Source organism: Camelus bactrianus, chromosome 4 (genome assembly GCF_048773025.1).
Source record: "Camelus bactrianus isolate YW-2024 breed Bactrian camel chromosome 4, ASM4877302v1, whole genome shotgun sequence".
Classification (NCBI taxonomy): Eukaryota; Metazoa; Chordata; class Mammalia; order Artiodactyla; family Camelidae; genus Camelus; species Camelus bactrianus.
This window is the reverse complement of record NC_133542.1, coordinates 47,858,147-47,873,299: the sequence shown is the minus strand read 5'-3', so window position 1 is coordinate 47,873,299 and position 15,153 is coordinate 47,858,147. Positions and strand designations below refer to the sequence as shown.

At 41.8% G+C, this 15,153-nt stretch overlaps 1 protein-coding gene across 4 annotated transcripts in view; it reads right to left on the bottom strand.

Moving 5' to 3' along the window:
• Positions 1-15,153, bottom strand: part of LOC123616273 (stimulated by retinoic acid gene 6 protein-like) — a 44,404-nt gene that overhangs the window by 12,108 nt on the left and 17,143 nt on the right. For all 4 annotated transcript variants that reach the window (XR_006724215.2, XR_006724214.2, XM_045515217.2 and 1 more), the window contains 7 exons: positions 14,880-15,000; positions 14,420-14,465; positions 13,094-13,222; positions 10,055-10,125; positions 8,562-8,673; positions 6,067-6,220; positions 1,322-1,397 (listed from right to left, as the gene is read on the bottom strand). Coding sequence is in view for 2 of the 4 variants with exons in the window: in XM_045515217.2 (XP_045371173.1) it covers positions 1,322-1,397; positions 6,067-6,220; positions 8,562-8,673; positions 10,055-10,125; positions 13,094-13,222; positions 14,420-14,465; positions 14,880-15,000 (709 nt within the window). In the remaining 2 variants the exon portion in view is untranslated. The remainder of the gene's footprint in view (positions 1-1,321; positions 1,398-6,066; positions 6,221-8,561; positions 8,674-10,054; positions 10,126-13,093; positions 13,223-14,419; positions 14,466-14,879; positions 15,001-15,153) is intronic.

The following is a 15,153-nucleotide window of genomic DNA, read 5'->3' as shown; positions in this document are numbered from 1 at the left end:
TTTAGCTCCTGGCTTAGAGTCTGAATGGGAGGAAGACTTACTTTACACTAACATGTTTTTACCTTTTTTTTTTAAAGAAGAGCTTGCGTATAGTCTGAAATAATTCTAAGAAAAATAACAACACTGGCACAGTGCTGGTGCTGTCCAGTTTGCAGGGTGCTTCCTCATCCACTATTTCCTCTGCCCCATGGTCCTGTAAAGGAGCAGGGCAGGGATCATCACTCCTGGGTGACAGGTGTAACAGGGAAGGGCCATCCTGGACAGAAATGAGGCCAGTCCACCACAGGTGCCCTCTCACCCCTGTGCCCTCAGCTGTCCTCCACCCACATCCATGCAGCCAGCTCTGCGTCACCGCAGGTCAAATGCCTCAGTGAGAATCTCCCAGCCGCTTGTAGGCTAATGAAGGAAGGAGCAGACAAATCCCTCCATCAGGTGGGGACGGGGGAGGCAGCTGTGTCCAGTCCACCCACAGAGTCCAGGGAGAAGAAAGCAGAGAGAGGGAGCAAGGCAGGGCTGGGATGGGATGGAGAGCTGGGCCCTCTTTGTGCCAGGAGAGTCTTCTCATGGATGCCATCTGCACGAGACCTACCCTTTGGGCAGTCAGAAGGGGAGGATGTAAAGGCAGGGTTAGGATATGGAGGGGTGGGAACCAGCCATGGGCTTCCCATGAGTGAGAATTAGAGACTGAGACAGAGAGACAGGCAGAGACAATAGCAGAGAGAGATGGAGAGAAAAGGGAGGAACAGATACTGAAAATTCAACTTCTATCTGCATGCAAATGTGGGCTACATACTGAAGCCCATCCCCTCCTCCCGCACTGCTGCTCTAGAGACTGATGCACCCGGTTCCCTTGACCCAATCTCCTGTGATGTCCCCTGGAGCCAGATTCACCTGCTGGGAGCCTGGTGTGATTAGTCCTGGAGAGCAAGGCGGGTCTGACACCCAAAGAGACTCTGAAGTGTATGAGAAATGACAAGGTCAGAAGGGGTCAGACGATATAATCAGCTGCTAATAGCTTGGGTAAAGTGATTTTGTTGAGTCTCGCCTCTTTAGCAGTAAACATGGAGACAAAAGTACCCCTTAGGGTTGCGATGAAAACCAAACTAATCACAATGTCAAGCTTACAGTGGAAGCGCAAATCAATAGTTTTTTGTTGTCTGTTTTTGTTTTTTACTACTAATTTAATGTGGTTGTCCCTGGACCCTGTATATACTGCTGTTCCCAGTTTGGGCTCTGAGAGCACTGCTTGGGAATTCTGAGAAAAGACTGTCAGCTGCTTTCCTGGCTGAAGACACACAAATGACTCCCAGAACCCCCTTACCTGTAACATGCCAAGATGTGAAACAGATAGCTCACACACGTGAGAGAGGCGGGCAAAATGGTCACCACCCAGACTCCTGGAACAGAAAAGGTGATTTGAGAAGCTTCAAAAGATGCACCAGAAACTATTTTTAAAATGCAGAAACTCACAACAGAAAGGTCTGGACAAAGTCGATTGTACTTCCTTTAACACAACTTTTGTGTAAGTAAAGTTTTGCTTATATGGCTGTTTCATTTTAGTCACACAACCTTCATATCCTTTATTTCCTGCATATTTATAATTTTTTCCTTTGGTATTAGTATTTTCAATCCACAGAAGGTAATTACAGAGTGTACACATTGCAGGGAGCCTCCATCCTTGTAAAACATCATTAATACTTGAACTTCTAATCACCCCTTCTGGGGTGGGGTTACCCGTCTCCAGTAAAGAGCCATCATGTGCCAGAGTAACTGGAATCAGAGGTCTCAACTATTCATTTGTCCATCTTTCAGTATGTTTTTAACATCTCGTATCTAATTTGCTTTCCAAGTGATTCTGTGTGCTCGTGAGAGAGGGATGGAGAAAGAGGGAAGGAAGTAAAAGCTTTTGTATGAGCTGATTCTCAACAGGTGCAGAAAAAGCATTTGAGAGAATCCAACACCTTGTTATAATTAAAAACACTCCATAAAATAGAAATAGACGGGAACTTCCTCAATCTGAGAAAAAGCATCTGAAAAACCCCATAGCTCACATCATACTTAATTGGTGAAAAACTGACTGCTTCCCCCTAAGTTCAAGAACAAGAAAATCAATGTCTGCTCTCACCAATTCTATCCAACATTGTACTGGAGGGTCTAGCCAGGGCAATTAGGCAGGAAAAATGTAATCAGACTGCAAAGGAAGAAATAAAACTATCTCTATTCACCAATGACATGGTCTTATGTATAGAAAATCCTAGGGAATAAACAAATAAACAAACAAACAAAAATAAAACTAATTAATAAACAAGTTCAGCAAGTTTGCAAGGCACAAGACCAATATATAAAAATCAACTGTATTTCTGTACACTAGGAATGAGTAATCTGAAAACGAAGTAAGAAACAATTGCATCTGCAATAGTATCACAAAGAGTAAAATACTTAAAGATAAATTTAGTAGAAGTATACAACTTGTACACTGAAAACTATAAGATTGTTGAAAGAAACTGAAGAAGACCTAAATTAATGGGAAAAAACACACCACTTTCATATATTGGATGTTCTTTGTGAACATGGCAATATTCCCTAAATAGATCTACAGATTCAACCCAACTTCTATCAAAATTCCAATGCAATTTTTGCATAACTGCACAAGTTAATCCTAAAATTCATATAAAAATGAAGGGACCCAGAACAGGCTATACCATCTTGAAAAAGAAGAACAAAATTGCAGGACTTAACATTTCTTGATTTCAATCTTACTGTAAAGCTACAGTAATGAAGACAGAATGGTACTGCCATAAAGACAGACAAGTAGATCAATGGAATAAATTGAGAATCCAGAAGTAAACCCTCATTGTTAATGTATTTTCAACAAGACTGACAAGCCAATTTAAAGGGGAAGGAATCTGCCTTTCAACAAATGGTACTGGGGGGGGGGTCTGATATTCACATGCAAAACAATGAAGTTAGACCCTTACCTCACACCATATACAAAAAATTAACTCAAAATGGATCATAGGCTTAAATGTAACAGCTAAAATGATAAAAAAAAAAAAAGTCTCAGAAGAAAATATGAGAGTACATTTTTGTGACCTTGGGTTAGGCACTGGTTCCTTAGCTATGCACAAGTGATAACAGAAAAAAAAGATATATTAGACTTCATTCGAAATAAAAATATTTGTATTTCAAAGGACATCATCAAAAAAGTGAAAAGGCAACCCACAGAAAGAAATACTTGTGAATTATATCTCTTATAAAGGATTTGTATATAGAATATATGAAGAACCCTCACAGCTCAATAACAAATAGACAAATAACCCAATTTAAAAATGGACAAAGAATTTAAATAGAGATTACTCAAAGAAGATGTACAATGGTCAATAAGTACATGAAAAGATGCTCAACATCATTAGCCATCAGGAAAATGAAAATCAAAACCACAATGAGATACTACTTCACAGTTACTAGATAGCTGCAATAGAAAAGGCAGATACTAACAAATGTGGGTGAAGATATGGAGAAATTGGACCCCTCATACATTGCTGATGAGAATACACAGTAATGCATCTACCTTTGAAAATAGTCTGGCAAATCCTCCCAAAAGTTAAACAAAGGTACCATGTGATCCAGAATTCCACTCCTAGGTATATACTGAAGATATATAAATATATGAAAAACTTATAGATGACTGTTCATAGCAGTATTATTCATATTAATCCAAAGTTGAAACAACCCAAAGTTGCAACAACCCAAAATTGCATTAACAGATAAATGGATAAATACAATGTTGTATATTCCTATTACAAAATAAAATTCCGCAATGAAAAAGAATGAAGTTCAGAGACATGCAATAACATAATTAACCTTATAAACATCTTTCTATGTGAAAGAAGCCAATCAAAAAATGCCACATATTGTCTGATTCCATTTATATAAAATGTCCAGAATAGGCAAATCCATACAGCCAGAAAATCGTGGGTATCTAGGGCTGGGAGAGTTGAGGAGAAATGGGGAGTGACTGAAAATGGTCATGATTTCTTTTTAGGGTGATGAAAATGTTCTAGATTTGATTGTGGTGATAGTTGCACCACTAGAGAATATATTAAAAAACCCACTGAACTGTACACTTTAAATGGGTGAATTGTATGATATGTGAGTTACATCTTCATTAAGGTGTTTTTGAAAGAAGGGAAAAGAAAGCTGATTTCCATTCCTTTCAAGTTTTAAATATGTCTTTATCCCAGCATCAACAGGACTAGGCAATTGCTGTACCCCAAACCTTCACCAGCACAAAGGATGCAGGTAAAGCGCCATAAGTCTCACCCCTGGGGATGCCGGGGAGACATCCTTGGGAGGAAAGGATGGGAGAAGTCTGGCCACAACAAGAGTGAGTGCAGACTTGCTTAGGCCAGCAGCAAGAACCCAACTGTACGCCTTTAATTTAATGCCTTTATCATCCCAAAGGTGAAGCATGTTCAGCCTAAGAGTCTCTCTTGGCAAGAGGGTAGCTGTTCAAAGCTGGAAGAGATGGAGACAAAGTGGAAATGTTATGTTTCAATTCTTAAAGTGTCTAAACATGTGAGAAATACAACAAAGAGGAGATAAAAAATAGGTGAATATGGTTAATAGTCACTACAATCCCCCTAGACCAAGTAACTGAGGTTGGTGTTAAAAAGTTTCCCAGAAGAGGTGTAGAAATGTGAATTGTCAAAAGTATGACTTAAAATGAGGATTATTAAATTAAATACTAGAATATGCTCGCTGAGTATCATAGTAAGGGACTCATCAGGCTGAACATAAATCTACAGTAAAGATGAATAAAAACATTCAAGGGCAACAATAAAGTATGGCAATACGGAAGAAGCAGTATCCGCCTTAGTGTTCACCCAAAAGGTTACCTTCCATGCCACGTACTCGTAAGAAACTCTTCGTCAAATAATTCATGGTAGATCTATTCCCCTCTGGCTTTGATTTTACTTGCCTGTGAGTCTTAAGTGAAATATATTATCTGCATCACCTGTTTCATGGCTTAAAAAACATCTGGTAATTTATAGCCATCAAAGGGCAGAGCTACAAAGGCTTTTGGAAGCCACTTGGTACCCTTATCCAAGCCCCATTTTAATGATGAGAAAACTGAGGCATAGAGAAGGGACCTAACTCGTCCAATGACAGAATTTATCCTAGCATCTTGTGCAGGCCCTTTCTCTGCAGGGAACAGTGAAGAACTTTCCTCCCTTCATGGACAGTGAACATGTAATTGGAATATATCATTTTCAAAGAAAGCTGCTATTTTAAGGTAAAGCGACTGCTACAGACAGAATGTGTGTACCCCCCTGGCCCTCTGTCCAGCCCACCAGAAAGTTCAGGTATTAAAACCCTAATCCCTAATGTGACGATATTTAGTGGTGGAGCCTTTGGGAGGTAATTAGATGAGGAGGGTGGAGCCCTCACAATGGGATTAGTGCCCTGATGAGAAGAGACAGGAGAGAGCCTGCATCCCCTCCCTGTTCTCCAGCACTCCAAGGATACAAAGAGAAGGTGACCACCTGCAAGTCAGGAAGCAGGCCCTCCCCAGATACCAGATCTGCCAGCATCTTCAACTTCCCAGCTTCCAGAACTGTGAGAAGTAAATGTTTGCTGTTCACACCACACGGTCTATGTAATTTGTTATATAGCAGCCTGAACTAAGCAGAAACTAAATTTGAATGATGTAAATAAACTTTTCATACAATCACAAAAAGTCAAGACTTACTGTTTTATCTTTTATAAAGTAAAAGATATGATAACCTTAGTTGTTTCCACTGGCATCAAGCAAAATAGGCTATTTAAGATGAGAAAACTCTATCAAGGCATGTTCGATTCAGCCCCAAAGAGGTTTTAACAAAACAGCCTGTGTTCTGATCCCTTTTTCTTTCCAATCAACCCAGGGAGGCATAGAACAATTGTAATGCATGTCATACCAAGACTGGCAGCAATGCTTACTATAGGTGTGCACATGCCATCAGTCACAAGTCCCGCTCTGTTTCCCACACAGGTGCAGGAACAAAGGTGGCAGGCTGGTTTTACCTTTGATGACGCTAATCAGCTCTTTCACTTGCAGAAGGACTGGGGTCAGGGTCCCCGTCTGGTTCACAGAGGCAACGTAGTTCTCCAATTCACCTTCAAACACGTCCAGCTCATCTCTCACACACACAAATATGCAGAACTCAATGACAATGAACTGGGGACGCAGAGAAAATGTTTCAAGGTCTCACCGGAGTCTAGCTCAGTATATGAATAACATATGGGTTTCTCTTTGATTTCAAGGTCAAAACTCTTTGCAGCTCAAAACTCATCTGAAATAGACTCTGGACACTTGCTATCCTGAGATGAATGGGATTGTGACTTCTTTGGAGACAGGAGTCACCCTAAAATCTGTCCTTCACATAACAGCATACAAGACAAGGCCCCACAAGGGCTCAAGGAAGTCTTCAAACAGTAACTAAATCTGAGTGAAATGTATGCCTAACTCTGAATGAGGGGTGACCTTGGGGACAATTCCAGCCACATTTCTCACTGTTGCCCTTCTTGCATCTTGGCAATGACCAAACTGAAGAAGGTCCTGGTCTCTGTATGCATGTCATGCTTGCTCCCCTCCTAACCCCCCATCATCCTGCCATCATGCCCCCATCATCACGCCATTGCGTCTAGAGTTCCTGAGGCCATTTTACTACATCAACCAAACCTTGCTAATCTCTGAAGTGGAGCTCAAATACACCCATCTTCAGGTATCTTCTTGATCCAGAGTAATTCATTAAATTTCCAGAGCACCATTACCTTTCCTTTTCTCTCTTTAGACAGCAGTTCTTCATACCATATCTTATCTCTTAGACCCTGGGCTACTCCTAGGCCAAGACTCTGCTGACTCAGTTCTCTCTTCTCTTCCAGGTCTTAGCAAAGTTCTTGGCATAGAGTAGACAACCAATAATGATTTAAGAAACACAGTAATGCCAGTTGAGTGACTCACTGCTGCAGAGGACTCTAGTTAGTTTAATGGACACATTAAAATCCATTCTCCCTTCTTTGGGCACGAGGCTGGACTACACTTCCCAGCCTCCTCTGAGTTAGATGTGGCCACATGACAACATTCTTGCCAATGGGAAGAGTGGAAGGAATGTGTTCTGGGTCCACATGGCCTTTGAAAACCTCCCATGTGCATTTCTCCACACGCTTTCCCCTTCTGCTGACTGAATGCAGGTGGTGAGGGTTCTCAGGGATGATGAAGGTGCAGGATGAAAGAAACTAGTTACAGAATAACACATGGAAGACTGCTGCCTCCCAAACCTGAACAGCCACTCAACATTGTTACTGGGACAAAAATATATATGGTATTGTCACTGAACTTTGGGAGTTTAGGTCATCATAACCTAATACGTTCACTTAAAACTTGATCACAGGATTAGTTTATACAGGTATCACCCTAGTACATTTAAAATGTGCAAAAGACAACTTGGCCACTTTTATCTCTCCATTTTGACTCTGCTTTTGACTCACACATTTTACCCCAGATAACTCTGACCATATGAAATGTTTGGATTCTGTGCTTTACTGGTTTTGTTTTCAATTTCATAGGTTTCTGCTCTAATATTTATTACATCTATTCTTTTGCTTACTTTGGATTTAATTTGTTCTCTTTTTCCTTCCAGTTTCCTAAGGTGTAAGTTTAGATAATAATTAATTTTAGATCTTTCTTCATTTCTAATAGATATGCTCAATTCTATAAATTTCCCTCTAGGCACGGTGCCTCCCACAAATTTTGGTAAGTTGTATTTTCATTTGTTCAAGTTATTTTTAATTTCCCTTAAGATTTTTTTTTGGCCCATATATTACTTAGAAGCGTGCTGTTTAATATCTACTGTTTGGGGATTTTCCAACTATCTTTCTGTTACTTATTTCTAGTTTAATTCCACTGTGGTCTGAGAGCAGACATTGTATGCTTTCTAATTTTTTAAATTTATTAAAGTGTGCTTTATGTTTCAGGATACAGTTTATTTTGGATACTCTTGAGAAGACTGTGTATTCTGCTATTGTTGGTGAAGTACTCTATGGATGTCCAAAATACCCAACTGATTGATGGCATTGATTATGGTTCAGATTTTCCTACCTCAGCACTGGTTCCCATGAGGTTTCTGCTCCATTCTGTCATGATCCTGTCCATCTCTCTAATTTTAGGGGCAAAGGTTTGCTACATGACCTCACTTCTCTTAGGGATCCAAAAAGAGTTGTTGATTCTTCAGCCTGTTCAGATTTTTACTTGTTGTTAATATGGTGTGGCAGCTTGCAAGCTCTTTACATATGGAAGTGGCAACTGGAAGTCTCCATAAATAATTTGATTATATTTATGAATAATATACACCACGTGGGTAAAAGTGTCCTTGAAATCAAAATGGTGGAGTCAAAGAACTGTACTTCTTTGATTTACAGATACTCAATTTTGACCCAGCTTTTACAGAACAACTACTATCCCAGCCCCACCCCATCCCATCTATAAAGTAGAAAAGGATTTGCTTAGATCTACTTACAAGGTAAAGGCAGATGAAAGCCAACACAGTGGTTCCAATCATTCTGCTCGGGAACTGAAAGCAGGGGTCCCACTCATATATCTTGGTTTGGAACCAAGAGTTTTTTCTCTCTCTGAATGGATAAACACCAAGAGAAGACAGGTTGTGGTTGGTAAACAAAGGCTTGATTCTCCTGAAAATAACATCATATCTCCTTCTTCATCTTAGAGTTTAGTGAAGAAAAACAGCACTGATAGATTCCACAGTTTTCATACTCCCCTTGTTCTTAAGAGCAGAGACTCAGTTTAATTCAGTACAGCAATTCACCAAATAAAAGGCTATAGTTCCTGTCCTGTCTCACATCTAACAGTGACCAAGACTAAACATGCCACTTAGGTGTGACAGAGGTCGTGGTGTGGGACCTGGGAAAGGCTGGTCAGATGGAAGTGACACAGCTGGGAGGGTCCCTTTTACCCTCATTCTCTTCTCCCCCCTGCCATCTGAAGGCAGTCATGGCGGCTGGTCCAGGCTGGAGCCCCAGTATCTATCTGGGACCTTGGACAGCCTTCATGATGGAAACGACTAAGTTACTGGAGTAGAAAGACAGATAATGGGTTAACAGCCATGGTAGGTAGTCTGCGGTTAGTACAGACTGCCTGCCTCCAGGATTCTTTTACATGAGAAAGAAATCTCTCTTTTATTTGCACCAGGATTATTGTGCATTTTCTGCTATATGTAGTCAAACGTAGTTCCAACCAAGGAGCTAGCCTTGCCACCATATGACCTTGATTAGACATGTCCTTTTTCTGGGGATTATCCCCTTGTACATAGTGGCAGGGGTAGGGTGACCAGAACGACCACTGAAAACCAGGTATTTTTGCCTAGCCAGAGCTCTGTCCTCTTTTAGTGGTGACAGCACCTCAGTTTTTCTCAGGGAATCTACTCTTCCCCACCACCAGTCTTGGTGGTTCAGTGAGGCGGAACCACTTCCTAGTTCTGGTGGTGAACATGTGACCCAGGTCTAACCATCAGTTTACTCCAATAACCATAGTAACTGGTTCTGGGATGGCATGTGGTCCAATGTGATCCAATGAAACACAATCGTGAGACTTTTGTTTGAATTATTAGAAAGAAAAATTCTCTTTTCTGTGAGCTTAAACCAGGAGGGTATAAGCTTAGAGGTTCTGGGGGCCAGCATGGGGAGGAAGCCTACCTAACTATGATGCTAACACAGATAAAAGTAGAGCTGAGAGAGGAGGGAAAGAGACTGAGTTCTCATGGGATCAATTAAGCCCCCATCCACCTGTGTCTGAAACTCTATAGACTTTTTAATTATGTACAGCCATAACTTTCCTTTTTCCCTTTAATCCTGTTTGAGTTGAGTTTCTGCTATTAGCAAACAAGAGATCTCAAAGAGTGCCCTTCCAGTCACCTCTGGGTCTCTGACACTGTCAGGGCTCATGTATACTGGTGCAAACACTGGGGTGGGGAAAAACCAACACAACTGTGCTTACTGCCGGGGCCGCTTCCTCAGGAGCTGCTTAACATGCTCTGCCTGGTGAGCTTCCAGGAAAGGCTTTTCCTCCTGTGAGAAAGGAGAGAGGTTTATGCTTTGGCTCACAAATTCTTGTTAGGGTTTTGGTCTCTTTGAGGGGCTATTGCCACAGAGGCCAAGATTTGAGGTAAAACTTGCTCTTCAGGGTTGAGCCATTCCCAGACACCTGTCATTTATGGAAGAGACAGTAGGGACCCATCTGTTTAGCAAGCACTTGCTTCCAAGAAATGCTAGGGGTCTGTGACTCACTGCTCACACCAGCCATGGTTTTGTGAAGTTGTTTTTTTGCTTTGAGATTTGGTGATTTCTCATCATAGTCCAAAACATTGTTTCAGGGATGAAACACCTCAATTCCCAGGTTTTTATTTTTTATGCGTAGGAATTTCTCTTGCTCATTTCTTATTTTGCAGTATTTATGTTTTCTCCAAGTGTAATGAGCTTTCTGCAATAGTCATTCTTTTTGCCCATAAACTGAATATGTAAATTTTATAGATTATGAGATGCAATCTTATACATCGCAGATGTTGGGAAGAGTACAAAAGATCTGGTTAGAACTCTGCCTGGTGAGCGACATTAGCAAGCTGGAGAAGTAGGAGGTTCCAGCCCCCATATCCCCTCAGAAACACTAGTTTTGACCACCATTCACAGAGGAGAGTATCTTTGAGGGGATCCAAGTGTCCAGCTGGGCCCAAGGGGAGTTCACCTTACAGCACTCAAGTCAAGCAAAAACCCCAAAATAGTTGCATTAAAAAGGATAAGAAAAACAGTTTCACTTCACCAACATCACTCCTCCTCCAAAGCAGTATAGCTCAGTGCATAGGGAGAAGCCCCTCTTAGCCTGCAATTTCTCCTATGAGGGAGAGTTAAAGTGAAGTAAGGGCTCAGCTTCCCGAGCCTTGTGGGTCACGCCCAGCAGGTCCATTCCTGTATCACACCACTCAGAACACTGAGGGGGTCAGCATGGCTGAACACTCTGGGGAAAGCTGGGAGCAGGGAAATGAGGCAGGGGAGTACCAGAAGGAACAGAGAAAGAGAAAGGGGCATAAAGCTTATATTAAAAAATAATGACAGAAAGCTTCCCTAATCTGGGGAGGAAAACAAACATCCAGATCCACGAAGCCCCAAGAATCCAAAACAGACTGAATACATAGAGGTCTTCATCAAGATATGTTATAATCAAAATATCAAAAGTCAATGACAAAGAGAGAACTTTGAAAGTACAAAGAGCAAAATGACTTCTTTCACACAAGGGGACCCCTTTATGGATATCAGGGAATTTCTCAGTAGAATCCTTGCAGTCCAGGAGACAGTGGGATGATATATTCAAAACACAGAAAGGAGAAACCTGTCAACAAAGAATACTCCACTTGTCAAAACTGTCCTTCAGAAAAGGAGAGACAAAGACTTTCCCAGGCAAACAAAAACTGAGGTAATTTACTACCACTAGACCTGCCTACCAAAAATGTTTAAGTGAGTTCTTCAAGTTGAAATAAAAAGATGCTAATCAGCAACATGAAAACATATGGAAGTATAAAAATCACTGATAATAGTAAGTATATAGTCAAATTCAGAATACTCTAATACTGTAATAGTGGAGCATAAATCGCTTTTACCTCTAGTATAAAATTTAAAAGACAAGAGTATGAAAAACAACTACAACTATAATGATTTGTTACTGGTTAAACAATATAAACTACTACATTATTATATATTATGTATTAATAAATTATATCTTTAACATATTAAACAATATAAATTTTTATATAATATAAAAATAAAAACATTACATATACAAAAGATTAAGGAATCAAAGCATACTTCTACAAAAAATCATCACATCACAAAGGAAGCAAGAAAGGAAGAAGGAATTACAAAAGTCAGAAGACAATGAACAAAATGGCAGTTTTAAGTCCTTATCTGTCAATAATTACCTTAAATGCAAATGTGTTAAATTCTCCAATCAAAAGACACAGAGTGGCTAAATGGATTTTTTAAAATTCCACAGATAGGCAATCTACAAGAGACACACTTTAGCTTTAAAGACACACACAGGTTGAAAGTAAAAGGATGGAAAAAGATATTTCATACAAATGGCAACCAAAATAGAGAAGTATGGCTATACAAACAAAAACAGACTTTAAGTCAAAAACTATCACAAGAAACAAATAAGGTCATTATATAATGATAAAGAGGTCAAACCATCAAAAGGCTATAAAAACTGTAAACATATGAGCATGTAACATCAGAGCACCCAAATATATAAAGTAAATATAAGCAGAAGTGAAGGAAGAAATAAACAGCAACACAATAATAGTAGGGGACTTCAACACCACACTTTCAACAACAGATAGCTAATTCAACGAAGCAGCAGCTGACTTGAGCAATACTATAGACCAAACAGACATATATAGAACATTCCATGCAACAATAGCAGAATATATATTCTTCTCAAAAGCGTTTTCCTGGATGGATCATACATTAAGCCAGAAAACGTCTTAAATTTAAGAAAACTGAAACCATATCAAGCATCTTTTCTGACCACGATGCTATAAAGCTAGACATTAGTAACAGGAGGAAAACTGGAATTCACACACAATACACTCCTGAACGACCAATGGGTCAGAGAAAAAAAATCAAAAGGGAAATCAAAAAATGTCTTGAAACAAATGAAAATAGAGAAACAACATACCAAAATTTATGGGATGCAGCAAAAAGCAGTTCTAAGAGGGAAATGTACAGCAGTAAATGCCTACATCAAGAGGCAAAAAAAAAAGATCTCATACAAACCACCTAACTTTTTACCATAAGGAACCAGAAAACGAAGCACAGTGGGTGAGAGAGAGCCTCAACAAATAAACTGTCTGGGTTTGCAACTCACATCTGTGGGTCCAAGTTTCCTAATGCAGAATGGGAGAAATAACAATAGGACCTACCTCACAAGGCTGTTGTGAAAACGTAACCTGTCAGGACACACACAGTGTTTTTACCTAGTACTCACCGTCTGGAGTTCCCAGCCCAGGTGGACCCTCAGAGACTTGACAAACATGAGCAGGAAGCGGCCCAGCAGGAAGGCCAGGCACAGCAGTGAGGGCCAGTAGAACATGACGGTCTCATACTTCCCCACAAACTGCAACAGAAGCAGAGCACGGAGCACGGGCTTTAGGTGGGCAGGGCCAGGCCACCGGCAAAGGAATCCACCTGCCCCAGCCCGCGGCCACCAGGGCCCACTCTCTCAGAGCTTGGAGGTTAGTAGCCAGTCCCTGGATTCCAGGCCACGATTTTTAACTAGTAAGTCATGTTAGCCCCTGAGCCTTGCTTCCCTAGCAGTGAACTGGGATGGCACTGACACACTGTCTCCAAAATGTCTTGAGGATTCTCCGGTTAGTGATCGGGACAGAGCCTAGACCAAACGCCTAGCATACAGCAATTCTTAGTGTTAGTGATTCTCAGCATGCAAGTGAGACCCTGCCCCCTCCCTCAATTCACCATGAATATTTAGAATTTCAAAAAAAAAAAAAAACCCACTGGAAGACTGAAAGCTCTCCAAGACTCCAAAAAAAGTACCTATGATCTGGAAAATCTGACAGAATAATCTCATCTCTGCATCCAGAGCAGAGATGCAGAGGGAAGGCCCAGCCTCCAAGTCTCATTTTCTAATCTGACTCTCCCAGACTCTCTTTATTATACCCTTTAATCCTCCACAGTTACCAAAGCCCAGGAAAGGCTTTGGCAAGGCTCCCGTGGGCTCCTGGCCCAGGTGGCCTTCTTGTACTCCCCTCACCTGCCTAGTAACACTTCTAGGTGCAATGTGACACCCCTCTTTCATTTTACTCCTTTACCTGGGGTACAGATGAACCAGCTTCCTCTAATTCTGAGAAAGACAATGCATGGCAAAGGGAAAAGTGATTCATCTAGTCCGAGTCACCCATTTTACAGACAGAGAAACTAAGGCTATTTGAAGGTGTGGAAAGAAATGAGCTTTGGAGTCAGCCAGACCTGGTCTCACCTCCCAAATCTGCTGCTTCTCAAGAGTTATATAATATACTTGCACCTGAGTTTCCTCACCTGTAAAACAGGTTTGCTGAGAGCTTCCCTATGTTGAGGGGCCACTGTGAGCATCAGCTGAGAGAACAACTTCTGTGAATGAGGAGCTAACGAACATATGATGCTCTACAATGGAAGAATCATGAATGGCCCCAGCTCCCCCTTCTGTCCACATGAGGAAGCTAAGGCCCAGAGTGGCAAAGTCTTGTCCGAGGTCACACAGCAAGCTGGCCATGGTGATAGGACTGAACACCCTAAACACAGCTAGGCGGGGACTCACCTGCCCGTGAGGACACTGTGTGATATGAAGGACAGTGACAGCAAACCTGCAGGACAGAAATAGGGTTGAGGCCCTAGGGTCTTTCCCGGCACAGCCCCTGTGAAAATAGCCCAGATCCCATCAGCCTGGAGTTACCTCCCCCTCCTCACCCTTCTTAGGAGGGCTGGTTCCCAGGCCTCCAGAAATGAATTTTCCTACAACCCTAACTTCTGGGAATATTCTAATCATGAGCAGCCTCCTATGGAGCAGACAGAACGCTGGCCTGACCTTCTGAAGCCTCAAGTGCAGCCCCAAGGAGAGGCCACAGTGGGACCTTGGACCAGTCATTCCGCCCACCCTCCCTCAGTTCTGGGCAAGGTGCCCTCCAAGGAGAGCTCTCGGGTCACCTCCAGCCCGCTGTCCAGAGTTCAGCCACGGCCAAAGGAACTGGAGGAGGGCAGGCAGGCAGAGTCCATCTTACCAGGTGAGAGAGTAGCTGAAGCCCAGGATGGAGCTGACCAGCCGGAACTCCGAGGAAAGGCAGGCAAAGAAGGGGAAGTGGGACAGGCCGACTTCGATGCCTCCAATCAGAAGCACAAAGGCTGGGAGAGACAGGACCAGAGACACTGTGAGTTCTTCTCCTGGGCTCGGGGGAGTCCCAGGGCAGCTATGGGGCTTCATGTGACTTGCAGTCACAGACTTCAGGACTCGAGGAGGTAAGTGGACAAGCCCAGCTCAGCCCAAGAAAGAATGCA